Source organism: Tachypleus tridentatus, chromosome 13 (genome assembly GCF_004210375.1).
Source record: "Tachypleus tridentatus isolate NWPU-2018 chromosome 13, ASM421037v1, whole genome shotgun sequence".
Classification (NCBI taxonomy): Eukaryota; Metazoa; Arthropoda; class Merostomata; order Xiphosura; family Limulidae; genus Tachypleus; species Tachypleus tridentatus.
The window spans coordinates 144457439-144484251 of NC_134837.1; the positions used below are offsets into that span (position 1 = coordinate 144457439).

The following is a 26813-nucleotide window of genomic DNA, read 5'->3' on the forward strand; positions in this document are numbered from 1 at the left end:
TTATTTTCATTAAAATTAATATATATATATAATTTATATATGATGGAAATCCCAACATTTCATGCTAAAGAAAAATCGACGATTGGCATTATTACAAATATTAAATTTATATCTTAAAAATAAGGATACACAGTTCCACGTTGAAACTATAAAGGTTGACAATCAGTGATGTCGAGAAAACCCACTTGTATAGAAATATATATGCAAAAACAGCTCGTTTGGGTTGAGAAAATATTTTACATAGAAGATTGAACAACGTTTCGACCTTCTACGATGACCGTTGTTCGCTCTTCCATGTAAAATATTTTCTCAACCCAAACGAGCCGTTTTTGCATATATAAAGGTTGACAATGTGGTCGCTTTAATCCACGCTTCAAAATCGCAATCATGTTCACAAGAGCAAATACACAAATTGATTTAAATTAAAACTCTTTATCACTACTTAGAATGTTCGTTTTAAGAGTCTGTGGTTTTGCATTATATAAGTGCTGTATCAAATCAAACATTATATGTTAAAGGAAATAAAGATTGAGGAATAAAATATTTTTCCAAATTGCTGGTCAGCTTTTATGAGAAATATCTAAAGAAAGAGATCACTATGATTTGTTTATCGTGGATTAAGTCGTTGCCATAGGAGAAAGCTTTTCTATGTTTTGGGTTAGTTTTTCTTATAATATATTATTATATAGGCAAAATAAAAGTAAGTGGGATAAGTTATAGTACAACACAACCTGTTACGTTTAGGCCTTTTGCATATTAATTTTTGTACATCTTTGTATGTCAGTGAGCCATGTGGATATTTCATCTGTGAAAAGAATAGAATAATATTAGTAATAATATTTCAAGACAAAAGGCCAAAATAATGCAGAGATAAGTTGGATATTAACACTAACATTTCAAGATATTCTTCACTTTAGTAGCTCAAGTCATACTTTTGTCTCTAAATTATAGCTTTTATACTAATACTACATATTGAATACACTATGGAGTACAGTACAGTTTACTGTGCATAATGCAATTACGTGGTTAATTAGGGTAACACAATATTAATTAACACAATGTAATTACACTACTGTTACCACCGAGTACTAGTTTTTACTCAGACTTTAGTCATTAGTTTATGAAATCTTCACTTTTTATAAGTTATTTGAAACTTTCATAATCATACAGGGTTATTGCTTGATTTTAATATTAATACTGATAATTTTTGTAGTTCCATCTGAGGTTTTACTCAAGAAATGTAAAGTATAAGCTTAGTTGCTGTTATTTGGTGTTAATTTGAAATATTGGGAACAAGAATGAAGATAGATAATCATAATCCAATGGCAATTACTAAAACTTGATTGAATTTGGAGAACATTGTTATTATGAATTATTTTGAAATATTTGATACCAGTAGATTGTTTTTCAAAGAGGAGATGGGGTAGATCTTTATATTAATTATTAGTGGTGTTTTAACAGTAACCTTTTGGAATTAAACTTGAATCAAGATGCCAGTTCAATATGGTTTAAAATTAGAGCTTTTAAAAGTAGAAAATTTTAAATTAACAACTGTTATTGACCATTGATCAGACAAATGAGGTCAGTGGTAAATTGTATAATGAGATGGAGTTATTAATTAAAATACTGATGAAATAATTGTGAGAGACTTATATTCTAGACACATGTATATTTTGATTGGGATTGTGTAGTGTCAAATTGTGAAAGAGAAAGAGACTTTTAGAAATGTTTGAGGATAATTTTCTATATCAGAAGGCCAGAGAGCTAATGAAGAGAAGTGATATGCCATTTTAGATTTATTGTTTGCCAATAAGTGATTAAAAGAGAGGTAACATTTAGGATAAAGATATCATTGCATGGTTATATTTGATGTTTTGCTGCTACTGAGAAAACGAAATGGCATTTTAGTCCCTAATTTTAAGAAAGCCAATTTTAAGGCTATGAGTCAAGAGTTATCATTAGTAAATTAAGGTAATGAATTAAAAGGCAATAGATTGAACATTAGGACAGAAAAGGTTTTCTCTGAGGTCTTAATGAACAACTAATATCAGACAAGTAATCCACTTTTTCATGATTGGTAAGTAGGTTCATGTGGATTGAAGAGCTACTAACATTACTATATTTTTAAAGAGGGTTATAAGACCTGCTCTAGAAATTATACATTTATCAGTATTACTTCTATAATGACAAAAATTTGTTGGATATTCTTAAAAATTTTTTTACAAAATCACTTAATAAAGTATGATATATAAAATAAGAGCCAACACAAATGCAAATTAAGAAAATATTATGATACCAATATATTAGTTTGTTTTTTAAAAGATGTTTCTTATTAGTAAGTTAAAAACAGGGCTTATAGTAGTGGATTTAATTATAATAAGCAGTTTCTGTTAAACAATAGATTTCAGCCTTTAGCTCAAACAGATGATGATTTAGAGATGGGAAGGGCAAAAAAAGGGACAGATAGGAATGGGAAAGAAAAACATGAGGAGAGGTTATTTTTATAGCTGACTTTTCAGGACATTACATGGATAGAATAATCTGTGTGGTAAATAGAGAGAAAAGAATGACATTATGCTAGGCCTAGCATGGCCAGGTGGGTTAAGGCATTTGCCTTTTAACCTAAGGGCCACGGGTTTGAATTCCCGTCACATCAAACAAGCTCGCCCTTTCAGCCGTGGGGATGTAATAATGTTATGGTCAATCCCACTATTCATTGGTAAAAGAGTAGCTTAAGAGTCAGCAGTGGGTGGTGATGACTAGCTGCCTTTTCTAGTCTTACACTGCTAAATTAGGGATGGCTAGCACAGATAGCCCTTGAGTAGCTTTGTGCAAAATTCAAAAACAAACAAAACATACATTATGCTATCCAGAAAGTAGGGGTGGAGAATGTAACCATCAAATCAAGTGTTATGGTAAAGGGTTATATAGTAAGGTAGTGAACGTAAGGGGTTAATGATGGAGGAAAAGTTAGGTTAGAGGAGCTTACTACAAGACATCTATAAAGTTATTCAAAGAAATGTATCATAATGTTTTAATTCTATTGGGGGTATTAACATGCTTTGAATATGCTGGTTGGCTATTTGAATTTGTTGGATAAGTCTGGCGGGAAAAGGGATCATTTTTTATTGTATGGTTTACACGTAAATAGTGTAGGGGCTGATTTGTTTGCAAGGCCAGTTACTTCCACTCTAAAAGTAATTTTAAAGTTAGACTAGATGGTATAGATGGCCAGAATAATGAATAAAAAATAAGGTATAGATATAGTATAGTGTAGGAATAAAGCACAAAGGTAGTTTTAATGGTAGGCTAAACTGTTACTATTGTAATGCTTGAAGTATAAGAATTAAAATAGATTACTTTAGAGCATTGGTTGGAAACAGAGTATTTTTGTGTGATAGGTACAACTGCAACCTGACTAAATTTAGAAAAAAAAGGGTGGCTGCAAGTAAAAAAAGAAGTCAGCTCACAAAAGATACAAGGGAAGATATTAGAGATTTAAGGATTACATATATAAGCCATTTCCTACTGTTTTTCTTTAAGTCCTTGAATAGTGAACAGGTGCCAGAAGATTGAAATTTGACTTATGTTTCCCTTCTTTTCAAGAAATGTGATGAATTTTAATTATAATAAATGCAAGGTAATCTATATGGATTATCATAACTTGAATTATGATACTTTGATGGGAATAATTTCAGCAGCATTATGGAAAACGAAGATGTTGGTGTTTTGATTTATCAGTCTTCTAAGCTACCCAAAGAGTGTGCTATTGCTAGTGGTAGATCAAATAGGAATTTAAGTTATGTCAATAGACATACTAAAGCCCAGTGTAAAGGTCACTATTCAGACCACATATGATGTACTGTGTTCAATCTTGGGTGCCTTTTGATGGGAAAGGCATCATATTTTAGGAAAGGGTTCAAGGGAAGGCTGCTTGGATGGAAGTGTTGTCATATGAGGGACATTAAAATCTCTGAAGTTGTTTCTTCTCAAAAAAATGAAGAGTTAGTGAGGATCTGATTGAGATGTTGAATGTTGCTAAGGGTGCTTACAGCATCAATGTATAATCTGTATTTCTTAATAGTGAGAATGTTAGGACTATAAGACACAAATGTAAATTTTGATAGGTTAATAATCTTCAACTGAGACAGTTTTATTTTTCTAAGAGGGTGGTTGGCTGTTGGATTGCCTGAATGCTTTCAGATATGGTTGATGAAGTAAATTTAAGAAGTGTCTAAAGGAAAGCTTGATAAATATTTGAATAAATAGAACTAATTTTTAAAATTTTTATTACAGTTATATTTTTAGTAGTTTAGTTTAGTGATTGTGGCAGTTCAGATAGACCAACAAACCCCTTCTTATCTTTAAATGCTATATAAGTTCAGATTTCTGAGACAGTATTTTATTTCCTCACACAGAATTGCTATATTCCTCACATGTTTGCTGAGAAAATTTGTACAATAGTTTAATATAAGCTATCCATGGAGTCTAACCTTAAACTAACTTCCATCTAAATTCACGTGTTTTATATGAACTGCACTGGTGCATGATATAAAATCATCATGCTAAAATAAACCCCCCACCAATAGGAGGGTGACACAATCTCCATCCTTTTAAGCATTTGCACTTGTGATAACTTTATTTTTTTCCTCAGTACTGTCTAGAACTAATGGGATTTTTATTTTTAATTAAGTTATGTGAGATTAGTGGTAGTTTACAAAAACTTAGTATTTTTTCCATCTTAATTTCTTCTTACTTTTCATTTAGCCTTAACTCCATCTGATTTTGAGGTCACTTTTAGGTACTTTGTATTAGCCAAGACTGCAAATCAAAGATTCTAACCACCAGGCTATGCCAGGCTATTTATGCCAATTTCATTAGTTTCTTCCTACCCATTATAAATTCTCCTTTTCCAGTGGTAGTTGTTTCTACTTCATTCCATGATAGGAACAATATTCCTAACATGGGATCTATTTCCATTCAATGTTGCTCTCTATATGCAAACTCTTTCTTTATGCATGCCATGAGCCTTCTGTTCTCCCTATTGGAATTGAAAGATTTCAAAATCATTGCACATAAACCCTCACCAATAGGAGCACAACATGTTCACTCGATGTATGTGACTCCCTCTATGCTCCTCTGCTGAACTATTACTTCTTTTTCGGCAGAATTTGAGTTCATATGTGTTTGTGCTTAATGCTTCAAGCTTGATTATATTTTTCTTATGAAGTGGTTATTTTTATATTTAATTTGCTTTCATTAAACTGAATTCCTACTTGAGTATTAATGAGCTACTTCTAATCTCTTTATTTCTGCACTTAACTTTGATGAACCTTCTTGTGCAATGAATTCCAAAGATGTTACTATTGTGGAGGGTTATACCAGCAACAAGCGTATTTTCTCAAGCCTAAGGTGCGAGCAACCTGATGGTGGATTTATTTGGTTTTATTTGTAGATAGAATGAATGTCACACAGGACAACCTTTGTTCCCATAAATTTTCTAGGCTCCTCCTGAGCCAGATGAGCCTGTGCAAGCTGACAAAGACATTGATTGTCCTTTTTTGTCTCAAGAGATTTCCGTTCCTTCCCATTCCCAACCTGAGGAACCTTCTAGGCCTAATTTGGTCTTTATGGAATTTATGTCTCAGGTTTGTGATAATTTATCCCTTTCACCTATTTCTTATTTACCTCTACCTTCTTAATTCCCACAGCCTTTTGGTTTTTTTCCCCTCTTTCTTGATATTTGGGATCATGATCATGCTGATTAATTTGCCTCACAATTAAATGAGGGTGTTAGCATGGTGTGTTTCCTAAGATTTCTGATTGATTCACTCTTTCTTATCATCATGCAAACTATTGCTTTTTAGATCAGCAGTTGTTAGGTCCCTTGTTACCTTTTAGGAACTCAGCTCCCAAATCAAATGTCAGTCTTACCCATGGCCAGTACTCTTTCCTCTGTCTTACCATTACCAACTTTTACATCATCTTTCTTCTATATACCTTCTATATGAGAATCTTCACAGATATCATGAAGGTTTTTTTGCAGATACCCTTGCCCTTCTCTCTTCTCCAGCATATCATCTATAGCTCTGGCATTAAATATGTGTTTTGTTGGTTTTTTTTTACTGTTGAGACATAATAGATCATAATGTCATATTAGCTTGAATCTTTTTAATCTCAACATATATCAGAGATTTATGTATGGAATTTTTTACCTGGATCTTTTACTGTGGGCCTTCATTCTCCTTGCTTCATGGATATTGAGCTACCTTTTGCCATACCTATTTTTTTCCCAATACCATAGGGTTTTCATTTCTCCTATTCTGAGGCTTTTTGTGTTTGGTGGACATGATGACCATTGTTTCATATATTATGGGTTCCTTCATAAATACTGGGCCTCCATCTCCCATCTGTTTGACAGCTTTTCTTTTCCCCAGTCCTAGCATAATCAGGACTATAATGACTTGACTTGATATTTCCCTTATTAAGGTTTATTTTAGGCATGGCTTTATTTATGGAGGTATATTCTCATTCTTTTGTTCTCTTACTTGACATGAATTTACATGCATGTTTTTTTATTTACCTCAGTTTTGGGTCATTGCAGGTTTGTTTCTTGATCAAATACACAGAAACAAAATCTTTCTTCATGGTTCCTATGTCTTAAATAAGAAACATTTTAGTAATCTTTCTTTGCTGTAGCATTTTAAGCAAATCACTACCCTTACAATAATAAAAGATCACAAAGCATTGGAGACATATAAATAAAAAGCTTATTACGTTCTTTATTTTGAAGCTGTAGTTTTATTAATAAATTCTTGAACTTTTTCTCACCTGTGTGTGTGACTGAAGTCGATATTGTATCAATAATTGCACTTAAACAATTATCTTTCGATACTACATAAGTGTCTTTCATGTTATGTGTAATTCTTCTGAAACTTCTATAACTTCTATACTCTTAGAACACTTCTTTGTAGTGAAACAGTTTACACACACACACGCACATATATACCAAGACTATAGGGCTTCTTTTAATTATAAAAATAGTAATTCAACACATGATCAGTTTTATTCAGCACTTCCTTGGCACTTAAATTTTGATAAATTGATGGCAAATTTATATCTAACTAGGTAAACAATTAATACACAATATAAATAACAATGGTCAAAAATATGAAAGAAACTTCAATACTAAAAACAGTACATAAATCATTAATAGACTATGAAATTTAAGGTAAAATTTTTGTAATTCTGTAATTTTGCTACTTGAGGTGCTGAATGTTTCATTATCATTTTATCTTTAAAGTATATTTTGAACAATGATAAAACAATTATTCTTTTGATCATTTTGATTCCAGATGTAATGTTAGAATTACTGTGGAAAGAAATTTGTAAATGGAAATTACATGATGGAGAAGATTAGACCAACTGATAATTTCCAAAGGAGAGTTGTTAAAACACAAAATAAGAAAGAAGACAAATCCAACAAAAATGTTGCACGTAATTTACTAAGAAGTTCTAGAGTGGCTGTTGTTGATACTAGAGAACTGAATTCAGAAAAAAATATTGGAAACTGTTCTTTATCAACAAAAGCATCTAGTTACAGAAAACCAATCATCAAAGAACATAATGCAAACCAACATTACCATCCAGAGATTTCAGAAAAAAATCATATGCTACCAAGTTTTGAGAAAGACCAGTTATATTTGTCACATTTTTCAGTAGCCAAAGGTATTTGTCATTCTATAGAAGATAGTTTACACAAGAAAGATATTGAAAGTGCATCTGTTATTGATGGTTCACAACAGAATAAATGCCTTCATAAAAGTGAAGATGAGGAGATGTTGGAACATATCTCTTTAGATGAAGAGTTTGAGCAAAATAATAAAGGACATTTAATTCCAATAACTTCTTTTTGTTCAGGTGAAGACAAATGTTTATCTACTAGAAAAAATGCTGGTAATGTATTAGAAATAACCTCTCATTTTCAAAATGAAGATACATTTATTAATACTGATTTAGGTATAGAAAAGCTAAAGCCTAATTACTTGTCTGATGATACTAGCTCTTGTGTGAGTGATGATTTGAATAGTGAAAACTGTAAAATAAATGCATGTCAGACAAATAAGTTAGTTGTTTCAGAATGTGGAAGAATGCCTGATAGAAATGAGACAGCCCTGTCAAGATGTAATAGTGGAGAAAATCTTGAAAATGAAATGCCATTCTGTAGTGACAAGGAAACCACCAATGGCATCTCAACAAAAGAGGCATTGTCAGGTGGCTTGGTGTATGTAAATAGTTTTGATAATATTCAGTGTCAGTCCTTCAGTCTTCCTGTTTATAATGTTAAACATATACCTAGCACTACAAACATTTCCAAATTGAAAGAACTCTCTGGTCATGTGAATGTTGTTCAAGCTAATGAGAACAAAAACATATGTTTCACATCTGGAAAAATAGATCAAAATTTGATTGAGAATTATATTAAAGTAGAGGACAATGTTGGATGGCAGAGCTGTGTGGAAACAGCTCAAAGTGAAGAAATGGTAAAAAATGTTTTGAAGCAAGTGAGTCGACGATTGAGCCAGGTGTGCCAGAATGACTTACAGCAGTTCACTGAGACAGACTCAATTACTTCTCAATCTGATAAAAGACTACCTCATATCAGTCCTTCAGTTTCTCAGGAGACAGACAGTGCCTTGGGACCTCACATTTACTCATCAAAACCCAGATCAGCCAGTAGTCTCCTAGACCTGGCCATAAAATACAGTTCCAAAGATTATGACAGCAGAAAAGCAAGTAGTGTCACCACTGTTTCTTCTAGCAACACCAGTTTTATCAGTGATTCTCCTCACTCTTATTCAGATATGCAGAATAGTGTAGAAGAAGAGCTCACTTCCAGCAAAAGGCCACTGAAGCTGGACCCTCTTTCAGTTGATAAATCATTGATATTTAATTCACTAGAATCCTTACGTTCTGTGGTTGACTCTCCAAACTTACATAGGTCCAATTCAGGAACTCATTCTTTTATGTCTAATGTTGAAGGTGTTCTTCCTCTTATATCAGTTCATGAAGCAAGAAGCAGGTAAAAACAAACTTTTTAAAGTATTTCAATTGTTAGAAAAAGGAAATATCTGTATATTGCACATGTGATTCTATATTACTTATTTACCTTTCCAAGTAGTGCTTGGAAAGGTAAGTAAATAATCTGTACCTTGCCTTTATTAAATTGATCATTTAATAAATCTTTAAAATCACTCTTTAAAACATATCAGTAGTACTTTTATGGAAAGAAAAGTGTTATAACATAAACTGCACCAAATATTTCCAAGAATAAATTTCATCTGCATCTAAATGTTGAATTTCTGTCAGATTCATGAATTCAGGTTTGAATAAAAGCATTTAAACTGAATAGATATACAGCCTTGCAGTATCTAATGACCATGGTGTTGTAACATTGACTCAGTACTTAGTGGTTACTTATCTATATATTTTTACATGGTTTATTGTATTCATCCCTGCCTTATTTCTGTACTTTATGGCATTGCCATTCCTACATCATACTTAATTTTTACAATAACATAGTTTTATTTGTTTTTTTCCTTTTTAAGCAGTTTAATTGGAAAAGTGAACATTTGTTTCATTTTAATGATTCATTGGTAATATTTATTATTAATATGATATCATCTTGTGAGTTTCTCTAATCTTGGGTTACAGTGGGAGCCAGTGAAGTTGGAATGCCCCCTTTAGGATAATACAAGTACCCCACAGTGCTAGACCGTTGTTAAAGGAATATTTACAAAATCCACACCTTTCAACTTAATCCCAATTCATTGCATGTGCATACTATCAACACCATTACATGATAGGCTTATGTCTATTAATTAAGGGAACACCATACAGATCACAGACCATGAAGTATGATATCGTGCACACATGCATATACAGCTGCCTTTCTTGGCACCACTAAAAGTTTGAAGAAAAGTAGACTGTATAATACATTGCTTTGATAAATAAATAAACTTGTGTTGTTAAACTCAGACATTGATAACATGTTCACAAATCTGTTAGTTGCATAAATATTAAATTTTGTTTTTACCAATGTTGTTTTAGCAGATATCATGCTTGTGCATTGCAGTTACAAATGGCCATTATATAACACAGTTTATCTGGCCATCTAGCGACCATAAATTGAAACTTATTTAAGAAACATGGTAAAAAATATATGCTTATAAACTGAACTAAGTAGTAGTTTTCCTTTTTTATACTTTCCCCACAAATATACATGTGGAAGAAGAACAGAATAATAATAATGTTATACAAGCTGTGGTACACTTGATGATGGCTTCTTTGCTTTTGAAATTTTCTAGGGTGGGATATTGGCTTCTATCAAGTTTGTTTACCATCCACTTCTGCATGGGACATATGAATAGCTCTTATGATTCCTGTGACTATTACATAGCATGGGATATCTGAGATGCTACATTTGATTTTTTAATTTCTGGTTGTTTGTTTATTTCACTGTGAACCATTGCATTTTTTATCCATTTTCCATGTTCAGCAACTTTCAGTCATTTACCTGACCTTCTTTCAAGGGTTCCTCTATTAGTCGTGTATTTTCAATGTAGATTGAAGTTCTGTGATTGATCTGTTGCACCTCATTCACTTCTTGGTTGTTTGTTTTTTTTCATTTTTCCGTGTTTATTATTCATCACGTTATGGTGGGCTCTTTCTCCAAGATTGAGGATATCCAAGGTAGATGTTTCATATTCTTATACCCATATTCCTACTTTTCATCCCTCATGATGCTAGTTTATGTTTGTTCACCATGGGGTTTGATACTAGTTCTGTAGCTTATCCTTTGAACTTGCTTTGGATCCATATGTCCTTTGTCTGGTGGACAGTTTTACCTGGGCCTGGTATGGCCAGGTGGTTAAGGCACTTGCAATCCAAGGGTCGTGGGTTCAAAACCCTGTCACACTAAACATGCTTGCCCTTTCAGTCATGGGAGCATTATAATGTGACAGTCAATCCCACTATTCATTGGTAAAAGAGTAGCCCAAGAGTTGGTAGTGGGTGGTGATGACTAACTGCCTTCCCTCTAGTCTTACACTGCTAAATTAGGGATGGCTTGCACAGATAGCTCTTGTGTAGCTTTGTGGGAAATTCAAAACAAACTAAACCAGTTTTACCTGACTTCAACATGATGAGGGATTGTAATTGCACCACAGCTTTGTTGCCTGGTTTCTGTTAGCTCATTCCAAACTGGAGTTGTCACAACATATTCCTCTGCTTCGTATACATGGAGGGTGGGTAGCTGGATTTTCTAGTTAGAGAAATATTTCTTGTAACCTACCTAATAATCTCGTCTTTAGGATCTTCTTTATCAACACTCAACTCCAGTGGACCCATTCTTCTCCTCTTTTACTGCATTTGATAGAGCTTTAAGCTATCCATACTGTTACTTAACTGTCTTACTGCTAGCTGGGTTCTATCACATTGGGAGATGTGGCTTCTATGGAAGCACTTATCCCCTTGGGTCTTACACATATGCAATCTCTTGAGGGGATGCTGTACAACCTGTGGAATCTTGATAGAGTTCCTTTGGATTCTTCTCACAACCCTTCTCTTTTGCTCTGACAATATGTGTTGGTTGTTGAGCAAAGCCCTCTCAAATGAATTTAATTATTTTCCCTGACGTTTACTTCTAATGTTTAGAGTGTGAGTCAATCAGCATAAAACTTTAGAACAATGGTATGAAGCCAAACAACAGTTTAACATGTTTTGGTTCACGTTCTTCCTCTTATCGGAATTCGATTAATCATGATCCATTCTGGCAAATCAACGGTGGTGACTTATATCATTCATATTGTGTTTGACCCTGAATCTCTCTGTTTGGGCCCAAACACTTGGCATATGTAATATTCTTGGTGCTTTAAACCTTATTGTAAATCTCCTTTCCAGTCTTGACATGTTTTATTCCATGGAGTGATCTCTCAGTACTCAAAAATGTTTGGTGGATCTGCTTCCAGTAGAATACTTCTGAGCAGAATGCATTTGTTTCTGTCTTCAATTCCAAGTTACCTTGTTTTTGTTTTCTAGTTATGCATTCACCCATCCTGGTTGTTGATGCATCCAGATAAGACTAGGACCAGTTCATACCTTTATTTTATCATTCCTTTCATTTTTTTCTCTTAGTGATTTCATTCATCCATGCTACTCCATGATAGATATATCTGATTGTTCCTTACTCACTGGCCCAAGTCTTGTTTTTGTGGCTGTTCCAGCTCAATCTGTTTATTTTGTTCTGGATAATATTTTCTTAACCTACACTTTTGTTTCTTTGTAGAATGGATGGTAACTGCCTGTTGTGGAGACACAAGTGTAGAGGACAATGTTTCGAAAGTATTCCATCTTTCTTCTTCAAGTCAAGGTGGAAGATCTTCAAAATGTCATCCTCTACATTTATGTCTCCACAACATGCAGTTTGCTGTCAATTGTACAAAGTTTCATCATGAATACTCTGCCTAAACAATCTATTAAAGAATACTTTTCTTTCTGTCTGTCATTTTTGTTTCCTTCTATCTCTCACCTTTATCTCTGGTCATATCAAGATAGCCTTCTAGGTCCTCTGCAAACTCATGGTTGCTTCATTGCTTTCAAAGTTTCTTTCTACTGGTCCCATTTCCTGCAGTTTCATTCCGTGGTACCATTCCTCTGTTTGTGACTTTTCTCTTTCATCCTTTACCATTTGAATTTGGGTTTTGATTTATTTGGTTTTTCTTCCTTGTCTTCTTCTTCCCATTATCAATTCCTTGTGTTTTCACTCTGATCAGGCACTTTACCTTTTACTTGCATCTAACCCCCATCATATTTTGGAGGTACTTCTTCCATTGAATCCTGGGGCTATACTACATATGATTATCTCCAATTATATACTTTGGGTAGTTGTTTCTTTCTGGTTGAGGCACTGTCTTTCACCTGTTGCCATCTTTTGCTTTTAGGTGGGACTGTGACTGGTAAGGTACTTTTTGCTGTATTTACCTCTTATTTTTCAGGGGCGTGTCTTTTTTTTTTCTTTAAGGATCCTTTTCTGTGATGAGTGGTGCATATCCAAGTATATTTAAACTACTCAAATTCTTACTGTAAGGCCATAATGCCCACAAAATGAATACTGTCATTCCATGTTTGAATAAATCAGGAATAGTCTGCTTTTCAAAATATGGTTTTTCTGGCCACCTATTGCACCATCTCCAGTGTTGTTATTCCTGCAGTCTCTATACTGTATTTTTCTCTCTTTTTTTTTCTTTCCAGTGAAGTATGGGAATCCTTACCACTTTCCAGTTTCAAGCTGCTGTAATGGAGGACCATAGAGACATCCTTCTGAATGTGATAGTGATATATGATACAAAGAATAAGGAATCCATTCAGTTGAAAGTAGATTGGTGATTTTTCTGCTGGTGCAAATGAAAAGATGCCCTCAAATCTGATGCTTCATTTCTGAACAGATCTGTCTGAGGGATGTTTGGTAGTTTTGGAGTGAGCCATCAAAATTGCAGTTCACCCCTCCAATTGGGATCTCTCATCTTACCCCCATATGTGATTGAGTTTTGAATTCACAGCAGGCAAAATCAATATAAGTCCTCACACACGTACTACTGGAGTTTTTGTTTCCTTCCTCAATTGGCCTGATATGTATTGCTGACATGTTGTGGGTCATGGTGAAGGAAAATGCAGGTTGATATAGTTCTTGCACTACCCCTCATAGATTTACATATACTGAGAATGATACTGCATTGGGGGTTGTTCCTGTCTAATTGGTTTTGTATGGGATGTTTCAAAATATGAGGACATCTTGATTATTCTGGTCGTCTGGATATTTGGTTTCTGGATTGTAGGTGACTTACCAATGGTATGATTCTCTTTCTACTCTCACATGGATCTCGGTTTACAGCACCTGGGTTTTGGATGCAGTTGAATTGCTGATTACAGTTCATCACATCTTAGCCACTCTGTAGCCTGGGGTACATCCTTTTTACTCTCACCCACATTACTACATGTAGAAATTTACTTCTCTTAAGTTTCTTGGGAAGGGACTGAGTTTTTGATATAAGGTGGTTTGGATCCTTGTCCAAACATTTTTTGTTTCCTTTCAAGTGTGTTCCTACCACATTCCACCAGTGTCTGTGACACTTCTTTTCACAATGGTGTAGAGTATACCATGTGTTTTGCATATAGAGGGCAACACTGAACAAGAATAGCAATATTTGTGAGGGAGGTAATTACACCTATTCAAGATATGTTCTCAGTATAGAAAAATTACAACCTTCAACAAAATTAGGAGTATCGTAAGCTGTGCAACAGTTGGTAATAGCAGTCAGCTTCTCAAAAAAGGCTGTAACACAACTTTAACATTTATTTGTAAATATCATAAAATAATAGATTAGATACTGCAACCATTTTTTACTTGGCCCATCCCTACATAATAAGCACTACCATACTTAGTGTTATATGCATTTAAAACAAAAAAGGAACAGAAGAGACTGAACAAAGATCATCACAAAGAAACCATCAACTAAAAGCTACATGTTTTGGATACATTCAGAGCCACTGTTCAAAACCCTGTTGCATGAATGAATTTTTATATGTAATATACTTGAAACCAAATTAAATCTAACAGTATCAAAAAATGTCCAATGATAAATTGAGATTGAAAATTACAAAATGCCTAATCAAATAAAATAAAACTAAGAGAGAAACATATTCCTTCAAAAGATCTTCAGTGAAGTAAATTTATATTAAAACCACATGAAAAAAATTATACACCTTTGATAACAGCCATTAATTAATTTACTTTCAGTCTGTTCTGTTGTTTATAGATGGATGTTTCTGTTTAATCATGAGGACTTCAGACATTTTTCTTTGACATTATTCATTGTTTTAAGTAGAAATAAACACAAGTGGACTGAGGGAGTCTAGTGTCTTTGTTAGTGGTTCTATGAAAAATCTGAAAATGGTATTTCATTGGTGTACTTAAGTCTTTATTTCAAATATCCTTTTGGTGTTCATGTAATTACTACTTAACTTGTAAGAGCAGATGGTGGGATATAATTTACATGTCAGTTGATATAGAACACTTTTGAGTTCATGCTAACATCCAAAACAACAAGTGAATGTGGAACAAGTTGAATGTGTCAAATCAGAATGTATAAGTCTATTCTTTAACATAGATCTGCAGGAATGAGTGAGATGGATGTTGAGTCTTGATTTACACATAATTATTCTTATCTGATTAGAAAAGTATTATTTTTCATTGGAAGCCACTTTATCATAGTATTATGTGTTCATCTTTCTACTAATCACTCATGCAGGTTATATAAAGGATGGATTGAATTATTTATTTATGTTTCCATGTATTATTGATCCAAGGATGGGGTAGTTCCAAATAATCTAGACCTTGTTTTGTGTAGAACCACTTAACAACCTCTTTTATATAAACTGTCAGCTTTATCTCCACAGTGGGTTTCAGTTCTATAATAGAGTGAAAAATCTAGTATCATGGGGACTGTATAGTTTTATTCAGAGCATGCACATACACAAACACAAAGTGCCAATGAAATTAAAATTTAAAGAAAATGCTGTACACAGATACAAAAATAATAGCTATTTATAGTTTAAGTATAAGAATTTAAAATATGGTTACTATGCATGTAGACAAAATAGACATGATGAGTGGAATTCATAACTTGGAACATAATTAGTGGATGTTTTTAAAATTGTATTAAATGCCCAGTTTTTACCTATTTCATACTCTTATAACTATATAAAGCTCTTAATTATGGCATGAGCTTCAGTCTGTAAAATCTAGTATCAATATGTTGGTTAGTTAGTTGTGCATCATATGAAGTTTAATGCATGATTAAATGCTAAAAGTTACACTTGTCTATAATGTCATTTATGAAGCTTGAAACCACTTTCTTCAGATTTTAATGTTAAAATTCAACTGAGCCAATTTTATCATTGCAGATGTTATGTAGTTGGAACTGTTGGAAGTCAAGGATCACTTTTGGGTCCTTCTGAACTTTTGAGGTATTTCCCTGATCAGAAAGTATCTGTGTTTGTTGGAACATGGAATATGAATGGGCAGGTGAGAGTTAAAATTATCACAGCAATAACTGTTTGAAAATGCATTTTATGCTACACTCTTCACAAGTTTTGATGAATACAAATAATATTGTGATGCATTAGCTAAAGTGAGTATTTGCATGTAAATCTGAGGAAACATTGCTGTAAGTAGATAAATGATATAATTACAGAGTAGTTCACTGAGTTGTTTCACATGGAACTAAATAGTATTTGCTCAGAAGAACTACTGTTGTTTGTTCTTTCAACTTTATATGAGACATAACTTAGAATAACATAAAAGTTATCAACTTATGATGTGAAATGTTACATTTTTCTCATACTTGAATTTAAGAACAAAAAGTATTAGCAAATCAGTCACAAAGCTTATGCTTTCAGATGCTGATATTTGCTCCTAATATAAAAAAAATGTAATTCCTACTACATTCCAATACAGTACTTCCCTTTGCTCACAAGATCAGTTACTCCTGTTTGGTGCTGACCTTTATATGCAAACTTTTTAGGATCCATGCCACAAGCCTTTGCACTCCCCTATTGGAATCAAATGTCTCTCATGTAAATCATCATGCATCACTTCTCCTCCAATAGCAGCATAATACACTCACATGACACATGTGACTCCCTCAGTGCACCTCTACCAAATTATCATTTCTCTTTTGGCAGTGTTTGCACGATGATGTCATTCTTTTGTTGACTTGATTAATGCTTTGGATTGAATTGGTTATCAAAGTGATTTCAATTGAACATACTTAAGAAATATGAAAGCAGTCCAGTGCACTTATCCTTATTGAGGTCATTTTTAATTTTACTTCATAGGCTTTTCTTGACTGCTATACCATGAATTCCAAAGTTAATTTCACCTCTTCAGACATCTCACATTCAACAGACATATTAATACAGACTTTTGGTACTGTCAACCCATTGGGAGAGTTTTTTACATTAATTCATGGACAGATTGAACTTTATATGGGCCAACCTTTATCTTCAAATGCACATTTGGAACCTGTACAGTCTGATGAAGACTTTACCTGTCTCCACCTCCTGAATATGTTGTGCCTTATAATACCCTTTCTGAAAATTCTGTTTGACCTTCCACAACTTTTCAGACTTTATTTCACAGGTATGTGATGTTTTGTCTCTTGCTCCTACATCTTATGACCTGCATCCTTCATTACTGCATGATTATACTTCCCAATTCTATTTGTTTTTTTCTCTTGTCACCCTGACATTTTGGTTCATGCTGAAAATTTTACCTCTAAGTTGGGCTATAGTGTTAGTGTGCTTCATCTCCTGCAGGCTTCAGATCAGTATGCTCTTGCATATCATAAGGCTGAATGTCCATATCTTGACCAACAACTCTGAGATTCAGTTTTACCTGTTTGGGGGATTTGTCCTGAATCTTCAATTAACTATTTCCTTGGTAATTCTTCATTCCCCTGTGAGGTTTCAACAGATGCTCATTCAATTATCTCTCAAACAGTGACATGCTTACCTTCTTCAGCATTTTATTTTATTTAGTTTTGACATGATGCCCTTGTTATTCAATTACTTTTTCCTCCTTTATGTCTCATATGCCTTTTTCTGGCTTCTTACCCATGCCTGTATGATATTACTGACATGTTTATTTTTCTGGTGTCATATATTGGAGCCACATTTCAATACTATGTTTTATCCTCACTGGTTTGCAGTCTCTCCCATGCTCCTTTATCTTCCTCTGTCTCCTGTCCTCCTACTTTCTTTTCTCTCTCTGTTTCCACTTTACATCCATTCTTCTACTGCTCTTTGGCACTGTAAGTTACAGTGATGACTACTCTGTATGCTAAGGGTCAGTAGGGCCTGTTTCATTGGGATTGTGGACATTTACTCTCCATTTGCAATCAGTTGTTGAGAACTGGGATTTCTGTCAGAGAGCTTTAACCTTCATTTTTTTTTTATTCCTCTTCTCCAATGGCTCATGTTCTCTTTATTTTGCATCCTTCAAGGGATCCTTCTTTAACATCTACTTCTATCCAGTTTTTCTGGATACTGAGCCACATTGGTATTTTCAGGAATGAGCTCGCCGACATTGCAGCTAAATCTGTCTGCCCTGGCACCATCACTGCTGTGCCTATTCCATACATGGACTATGGTCCTGTATTCAAGGCCTAGCTTCCTGCTAATTAGCAATCGACTTGGAGTAAGCAAGGTGAAAACAAGCTTTTCCAAATAAAACTCTTTAATAGACTTTGGCTGTCTTGCTTCTGTAAGGATCAGAAAGAGGAAGTTATTATCACTAAATTATGCATTGGTCAAAGTTTTTTAACTCACCAGTTTCTTTTATTTGGGACTGATGCACCAATGTGTTGTCTGTGTAACACTCAGATCACAATTAGCCACATTTTACTGTCTTTCTGTCATTATGACTCTCAACGATGGCACTATTTTAAACATGTTCTGTCCCAAGGTTTATCTGTAATGTCGGACAGTGTTATTGGCAATAACAATAAGAGTGACACTGTCAACCTTAGAAATGTTTTTAGTTTTTGTAAAGGCTATTAATCTTTTTAATGCTATTTGAGTTTGTTAATTTATACATTAGATTTTTTTTAAATGTGATTCCCTTTTAAGTGTCAAAGTACATCTAATTCGATTTGAAATTAGAAAATGGTCACAATGATAAATAACTCGAAACCAGGACTGGAAAGGCTAATTCTTCAGGTGACTAACACTGCTGTTTGAACTACCTGTTAGTCATCCTGGCGTGTTATAATAATTAAAATTTTGCTACAAGTCTTTTAAAACTTTTATTACTGAAAATGGCTATAATGTCAAATAACTTGAAACCAGGACTGGAAAGGCCAACTTCAGGTGACTAATGGTGGTTTTTGAACTTACCTGTTAGTTTTCCTGGTGAGTTATGATAATTACAATTATACTACAGAAAGTTCTTTTACAACTTGTGTTACTATAGTTTTTCTCTTACTGCTGTAGACTAGATGTAAAAATTAGATTTAATGCTATTTATATTTTTAATTCAAAAATTCAACTTTGTTTTGTTTTACCTTCATCTCCTTTTATGAATTTTGCTAATTTTACTTTAATTTTAACTTTGTACCGGATGTTTGGCGCAGATAGCCTTGTTGTTTTGTGCCATAAGACACCAAACCAACCAACCAACCAACCTCTCCATCCCCTTAACATTCCTCTGTCTTTAACCATTTAGTCTCTTCTTTCTTGTGCCATTTTCATTTAGATTCTACTTTTTCTTTTTGTGTGTGGCTGTAGGAGATATGATGAGTATGCCACTGCTGTTTTCAATATTTATTCTTCCATTTATAAATATTTATATCTATTAGTTCCAAGTAGTTTTCTCTGTTTTATCTACACAGTTCATTATTGTATGGCCCACTATGCTCCATTTTGTAGCTCATGGTCCCATCTAGTTCTTCTTTGAAGTTCCTCATCTCTTCAAAATATGTTTTCCTATTATTCCAAAGGGTTGGTTACAACACCACACCACCTTAGTACATTATTCATGGTATATAGATTCATATCAACTGTTATGTGCCTCATAACTAAGTAAGATACCCTACTCTCTCTCTGATTTTGCATTTCTGTAATCCATTAGAACAGTTTATGCAAACTGGTGGATGGACTACCCTAGTTACATTGATATCACATTTTCTTTATATTCTGGCCATTTTTTTCTTCTTCTAGGTATTGATTTCCTCTTGTCACCATTCCAGAAACTCCTAACTGGTTCTAAATGGGTATGCTCTCTTTATATATAGCTTACCTTTACAGTGGCCTATTTCTACACCTGTGGATCCTACTCAGTAGTGAGTGTAACCTGTTCAGGTATACTTAACTTTATATCTGCTCCATATGACTTTATATGTCTATAATACTTACTGATAAGATTGGCTGTTTCAAAAGATCACTTAATGGTTCCTCATCATATCTTGCTTCATAAATAAGGCCTGCATCAGACCATACCAATTCATATATATGAGTAAAGCGGTGTTGGGATTGTTGTCCATATCTCTGGTCCTAACTGAGTCAAGTCTGCTTTTAAAAGTGGGGTTTTCATGGTAGCCCATTGCACTGTCTTGCACTGGTGTGTTCCTTCAGACTCTATACCACATTTTCCCCTTTCTTTCAGTGGAGTATATGAGTTTTTGCCACTTACACTCAATCAAGAGTAGGTCATAGGAGTAGATGGTGAGTATTGTCCTCCTACTGCAGACTCTTAGACAAATTTCAGATGCTGCCTAGTTTTGTACCAAATGAATCCACCATCTGCAGCATCCCCATCTTATCACTGTCTGCATAACAATTCTCAGGGAGGCTGGTGGTAGATCAGCAAAGAACTTGCCAAAATAAGTCCTCATATGGATAGTAATGACCCTCTTCCTACTTAGTTTTTTTAAACATGTTAACTCTATACACCTCAACATTAAGTTCACCTGTGAACAGGAAAAAAACTAACCAAATAGCATTTCTTAACCTCAAGATCACTAGAACTGATTCACAATTCAAAACAGAAATCCACAGAAAAATCACCCATACCAGATTATACATTACCTGGAACTTAACACATGAAACAAAACAAAAATTCAATGTACTAAGAAACCAAATAAACACAGCCACAAAACTATGCTCACCCAATAAAATAAACAATGATATTAACAAAATAAAACAACACTTCATCAACATCAACAATTTTCCTTAAAAACTGTGAAAAAAGTTATATGCACACACCTAGACCAAAAACAAACAATAATAAATCCCAAGATGCAACAAACTACAAAACCTTACACTGCTGCATGCCACATGTTCCTAACATTAGAAAAAAATAACCAACATTTGCAAAAAACTTATAACAAAACACAAAATTTCAGTAAACACCAAATTTATTAAAAAACCAGGTACAAATCTGAAGTCCATACTATGTAAAAACTACACTGACAAACACAACAACACCAACATAATTTATAAAATACAATGCAACAACTGCCACAACTTCTATATTGGGAGAAACAAGCAGTAAAATAGAAACTAGATTCAAAGGACACAAAGAAACACCTTCAAACATTTTTTAACACTGCAAATCAAATAAACACAACATAACCATATAAAACACCCAGATACTAAGTAGGGAAACAAATATAAACAAATGCAAAATCAAAGAAGCCCTGTTTATAGAGCAACTAAAACCAATATAAAGGAACACCTTTATATCTCTTCTAATTAATAACCTAACATCTAACTGCAACACCCCCTACAGTCCCGTACCCATTTATACTCTCATTCCTAAGACATGTCTGTCAATTGTCACATTCAAACTCTCTCTTTGTTACCCTGAAGATGGCCTAAGAAGGTTGAAACATTGTTCTCTGCTTATCAGTAAAAGTGTTAATATCCATACCAGCCATTCTGAGATACATTTTTATTTCAAGTGGGTTTCTTGTCATCAAGCATTCTTCCTCCTTGTTTGTGGAGTGAGTGAGGAGGAAACTTTTGATTGTTTCTCACTTGCTTAGACTTTGGAAACATTTTTCCTTGTGAAGGGAAAACTTCAACATTCTTGCATTCTTCTGCTTTGACTTATCAGATTATGTGTAATTCTTTTTATTTCTCCTGTGTTATATTCTTTTTTTCATGTTCCCTGCTTGTTAATCCTAACCCTAACTTATTTGGTTTATCATTCTTGAACGATTTATGTTTCCACAACATCAAGTTTCACTTACCCTTCCTGTCTAGTTGCTTCTTATTTTCTCAATTTTAATATTTTTCCAACCCTTTTATGATTTTTATATTTTGGATTTTACTTACCTAGGGGGTAATGGAAAGAGTATTGATGACAGATTTTCCATTCAGCATTTATTATTCCTGTCTGTATCTGATCTGTTTTTACCACACATACAGGGTGTTTGGAAAGTCACTGTGCACTGATATATTTATTAACAGACATGTTTCAATACAGAATACAGGAGGTAAATATAAATGACAATGATGCCTTTTCCATTATTTCAGGCCCATTGAGTGCCCAGCAGTCATAGTATGAGCTCCTGTGGTCACATTTTTCTATCCACACAACGTTTTTCTTTTCTTTACCCATGAACTTTCTCTCCTATGCCATTTCCCTTCTCCTTTTTGACCTCATCTTGTTTACTTTCTCATTCTTCTACAGTCTGTGTCTAACATTTCTTCAAGACTATGTTTGTCACCTATTCCATCTATTCCTTGCTCTCACTCAGTATCTTATTCATTGAAGGGTGATTTCAACACATTTTCTTCTGGAATCAGTCTTCTCCCATCTGCCTGTGAGATATGGATTCTGCAGCCACTGGGTTTGCAGCTGTTCTACTCATTCTGCATGTGAGATTTAATATTTGGTGACCATGGCTTTATGAGGACTCCTTATTCCTTTGCATCACATACTTGTATAACTCAACTGTTAGTTCTTGCATGACCAAAGGTATGCTTTATGGGATTATTTGATATCATTGATCCTTCTGGCCTTTCCTTCAATGTAGTCATTGTATGAGCAACAGAATTAATTCAGTATCATTCTCTGTGTTTCATTACTTCCACACACTGGTAAAATACCTTTTCACTTATGCTTCCCTCTTTTGTTAAGGGACATCTCTCAATGCAAATTTTACATTTGATACATGGATCTTTGATGAGCCCTCATTCTATATCCATGTGCTTGAACTTCTGACAGACTGATGGGTGTCATCACATTGTTATCCCTGTTTGTGGATCATTTTGTTATGTTTCTTTATTACAACTCCTTAGTTCTTCCTCAGTTATCCATCTTGGGGAAATATGATCCCCTTGCTTTTAAACTATGGACCTTTTTACCTTCATCACAGGTTGGTTTCCTGACCTGTACTTTGCACCTATTTGCAGACTGCCTCTCTTGGCTGGACTTGGTTCTGCCTGAAGAATATCTCTTCTCCCAGTTTTCATTTGGGGTGCATTTTGGAGATGTCACTTATCATCCAACCTTCACTTTTTCATGCTTTCTCTCTTGCAGTCATCTGTTCTCCTTACTTTAGCCCTGGCTGTTGCTGTCTCCCACTTGGTATAGTCCTATACTTGGCTTAATGCTAACCCATGTTTCAAGCCTTTACCTTGGGCCCTGGTCTTTGTTTTTTCTTCTTAGTGGTAATCCTCTGGCTGGATTAAACTTAGCTCCCTCTTTTATACTATCTGACATGCCACTTCCCCTGCCAATTATACACTGTTGCTTCTAGTCAAGTTGAGAAGTGCACACTTCTAATTATATGTCTTATGTCATGATGTCTCTAACATCCTCCCACAGCTAGTGTTGGTCCAGGAGTCTGACTGTAGAGATGAGGCAAGCATGCCTTACATTATTTTGCCTTCTTCCCGCAGCTGGTGCCACTCCAATTAGTCTAATGGTAGGGAATAAGTATATTAATTTGAACCAGATTAAAACTGATATAAACAATAATATCATCAGAAAAACCTTACATATATGTTTATCATGAAAAAAATCAGTTGTATCAAATATAGATTTATAATCATATGATACATGTTGAAGAAAAATAGTTTCAGTTTTTATTTGACATAAGTTTTCCATTACTGTATCTATTGCCATTATTAAGAAAGTAAGTGTTTTATTGTATTTTGAAAGTTTCTTCTATATCTTCCTCTATTTTTTTTATTCCACAGCTTCCACCAAAGAATCTAGATGATTTCCTACTCCCGCTAGGGGTTAATCATCTGTCTGATATCTATGCTATTGGGGTTCAAGAGGGAGTTCAGGATAGGTATGTTTATGCTCTTTAAACTATATGATGTAGAAAGCAGAAGCTAGTTTAATATTATTTTTTAGACTAACTTATGTGACAAAAATCAGAATAAGTCAGATGATATTTTAAAATATTTTTGTCTTAAAAAATCAGAATAAGCCAGATGATATTTTAAAATATTTTTGTCTTAAAAAATCAAAATAAGCCAGGTGATATTTTAAAATATTTCTGTCTTAAATGTCTAAAAATTGTTTTATTCATAAAAAAAGGAATGAGAGAAATATTGCCTAATAGTAACTTAATTGTGTTTTGTCTGTTGTATAGTAGAAGTGGTGAGACCTTTTGCTCATTAGCAAAAGAAATTTAACAAAACAACACACAAGATAAGAATAGCTCACTAGTTAGTTCAAAATTATTTTGTGCTTAATGTAACTACTTTCTTTATTTTTATTTCCATTAATTCAGAGTTGTGTGTAAATCTGATAAATAGACTGTTATTAGCTATAGTCTTAAAACTTATATTTCACACACACAAAAAAGAACATTTTGTTACATTTATAATTTTCTTTATAACTGTCATGAAATAGTTACAATTCATATTAATTCAGTTCAACAATCTTTTGTTGTATGTGGTATTTTTCATGGAAAGTCAAGTTCCTGACAAATATCAGATAATAAAGCCCATAAATAACCACAGAATTGATTACAAAATAAAGGGATTGTTTTGTAATATATAAGTTGGTTCTTTTAATTGTAAAATAAATGTGGATCAATGTGAACAAATACATTGAAAATACAGTATACGTATCTACGTTAACAAAATGACAGTCCCTTCTAGGAGACTGTTTTAGCTTCTAAAGCTTCTCTCCCTCAAGATTAATCTCTGTATTGCTAAAATGCATTATTCTTAAAAGTAATTTTCACATGACACTGACCTGTGGAAAACAGTCTAATGAAAAGACATCTGAATTTTTTTCCAGTTAACTGTGCCACTTCTTGAAATTTGTTACCTCACATCATTGGTTGGTTGTTATGTTTAAACGAAATCATAATTGGGCATCAAGTGATATTACATTGCTAATATTTTTAATTTGGATAATATATATTACTGTCATATTCTCATGAGCAGGAGAGACATTACATATGTATGAAAAAGAAATGAAGCAACTACAATAAGGTTATCTTAACAATTTTCTGGACCATTTGTTACTGCTATTACAGCATAGAAATATAAAAATTTAGAAAATATCTCTGTATCACTAAAGCAGGTAAAAAACATGATATTCCTGCATATCAAAAATAACCTTTAACCATTTTTAATGCCATTAATTAAGTCTAAAAAAAGTAAGCTCTTTGTCAGACATCATGGGAAAATGCAAGAACTAAAAAATAGAGAGTGGGAAAGATCTTAATTTTCTTTGCAAGTTCCAGTGGGATTGTGCTCATGACTTTAACCATTTTTAAACTTTATGTTTTTAATAAATTGATGTTTTGTTAGTAAGAAATGGGAAGGATCTTAGATGAGAGCTTGCATGTTGAAAGTTTTCATCTAATTAATACTTTTAAATGAACGTATTTTGTAGTTGGCCATTTGACCATGGGTATTCTGTCATGAATCTTAAAATTAATTTACTCCACTGAGAAAAAGATATTTTATACTAATTATCTCTGTGTCACAATATGATAACTAACTGTACACTACAACACATTTATTATGTAGATAGTAGATACTCTCTTAGTAACATTAAAAAGTATTATTCATTGTTAAAATATTATAAAAATGAAGATAAGAATCAGTGTAATAGTTTCTGCTCTTTCCAGAAAGGAGTGGGAGATAACTTTGCAGACTACTTTGGGTCCTTCACATGTTCTCTTCCATTCTGTTGGTCTGGGCGTGTTATATCTATCTATATTTCTTCGAAGGGATCTCATCTGGTTCTGTTCTGGTAAGTATTGTCAATGTTTTTGCTTAAGTTAAAGTATTAGCTACACTCGTACATGTATAATATTTGAAAAAAAAACTGATAGTTAACTATGTCAGATATACTCTTGATGAAAATGATAATAGTAAAGGTGAATGAGTATTTCATGTTGAACTTGGGCTAATCAGACAATAAAACACTGGGTCTAGCATGCTAAAAGTTCTGGGTTCAGATTTTTGGGAGTGGGAGGAACTATTTTCACTATTATATCTTTGTGAAGGTGAAATCATCCATCGCCTTCATCATTAACCTTTTAAATTTTTCAGACCCTAGATTTTATATGCATAAAAACATAATATTGAAATAATCTTGCATGGTATGTAAATGATTTTTAAAGGAGTATAGAAGTGCTTATTTATAAGAATAAAACATTATTTTGATATACCTTACTTCCATTATAAAAAAGCATACAATTGGCACAAATTTTCACTTGCTGCTAGTTCTGTTACTCTCATTTATTACTGCATATTAACATGCAAATGATCATGCAACAAGCCTCCACCAATAGGAGCATGACACTTCTTCTATCATAACTAGTGCCCTCTGTAATTTTGCATGTGTTAATCACTTCTTATTTAGCAGTTCTACTGATTATGTATGCAGACAGAGTTGTTTATCACACTTGTTCAACTCTTCCTCTCATTTTTTTGTAATCTTTGAAGTTATAAGAAAATTGAAGGCTGTTATAGATCTGTCTCAATTCATCTAATTTTAAAATGTAAATATGAGGTTGTTAGGGAAGTTTTTTGTTTTTTTTCATCATGGCCATTGGAGGGAAATTTTGGTCATATAGCAGGTTCATCTTCACACCTCTATTCATTCTGGCATCCCATCCTTTTTGTCTTTTCTTTCAATAGGTAATTTAGTCTGTTCATTTTTCTTCCATTTGGCTTTGCCTTAGCTCCATGTATTTTTGTCAGGTTGT

The 26813-nt window shown here is 33.6% G+C and overlaps 1 protein-coding gene across 2 annotated transcripts in view; it reads left to right on the forward strand.

The window, feature by feature from the left end:
• The first annotated feature begins 573 nt into the window (after positions 1–573).
• The window catches only part of LOC143240743 (uncharacterized), a 48313-nt gene continuing 22073 nt past the window's right edge, over positions 574–26813 (forward strand). For both annotated transcript variants that reach the window (XM_076483702.1, XM_076483703.1), the window contains exons 1-5: positions 574–657; positions 7356–9082; positions 16024–16144; positions 23827–23924; positions 25728–25852. In XM_076483702.1, the coding sequence (XP_076339817.1) occupies positions 7404–9082; positions 16024–16144; positions 23827–23924; positions 25728–25852 (2023 nt within the window). In that variant the 5' untranslated portion in view covers positions 574–657; positions 7356–7403. The remainder of the gene's footprint in view (positions 658–7355; positions 9083–16023; positions 16145–23826; positions 23925–25727; positions 25853–26813) is intronic.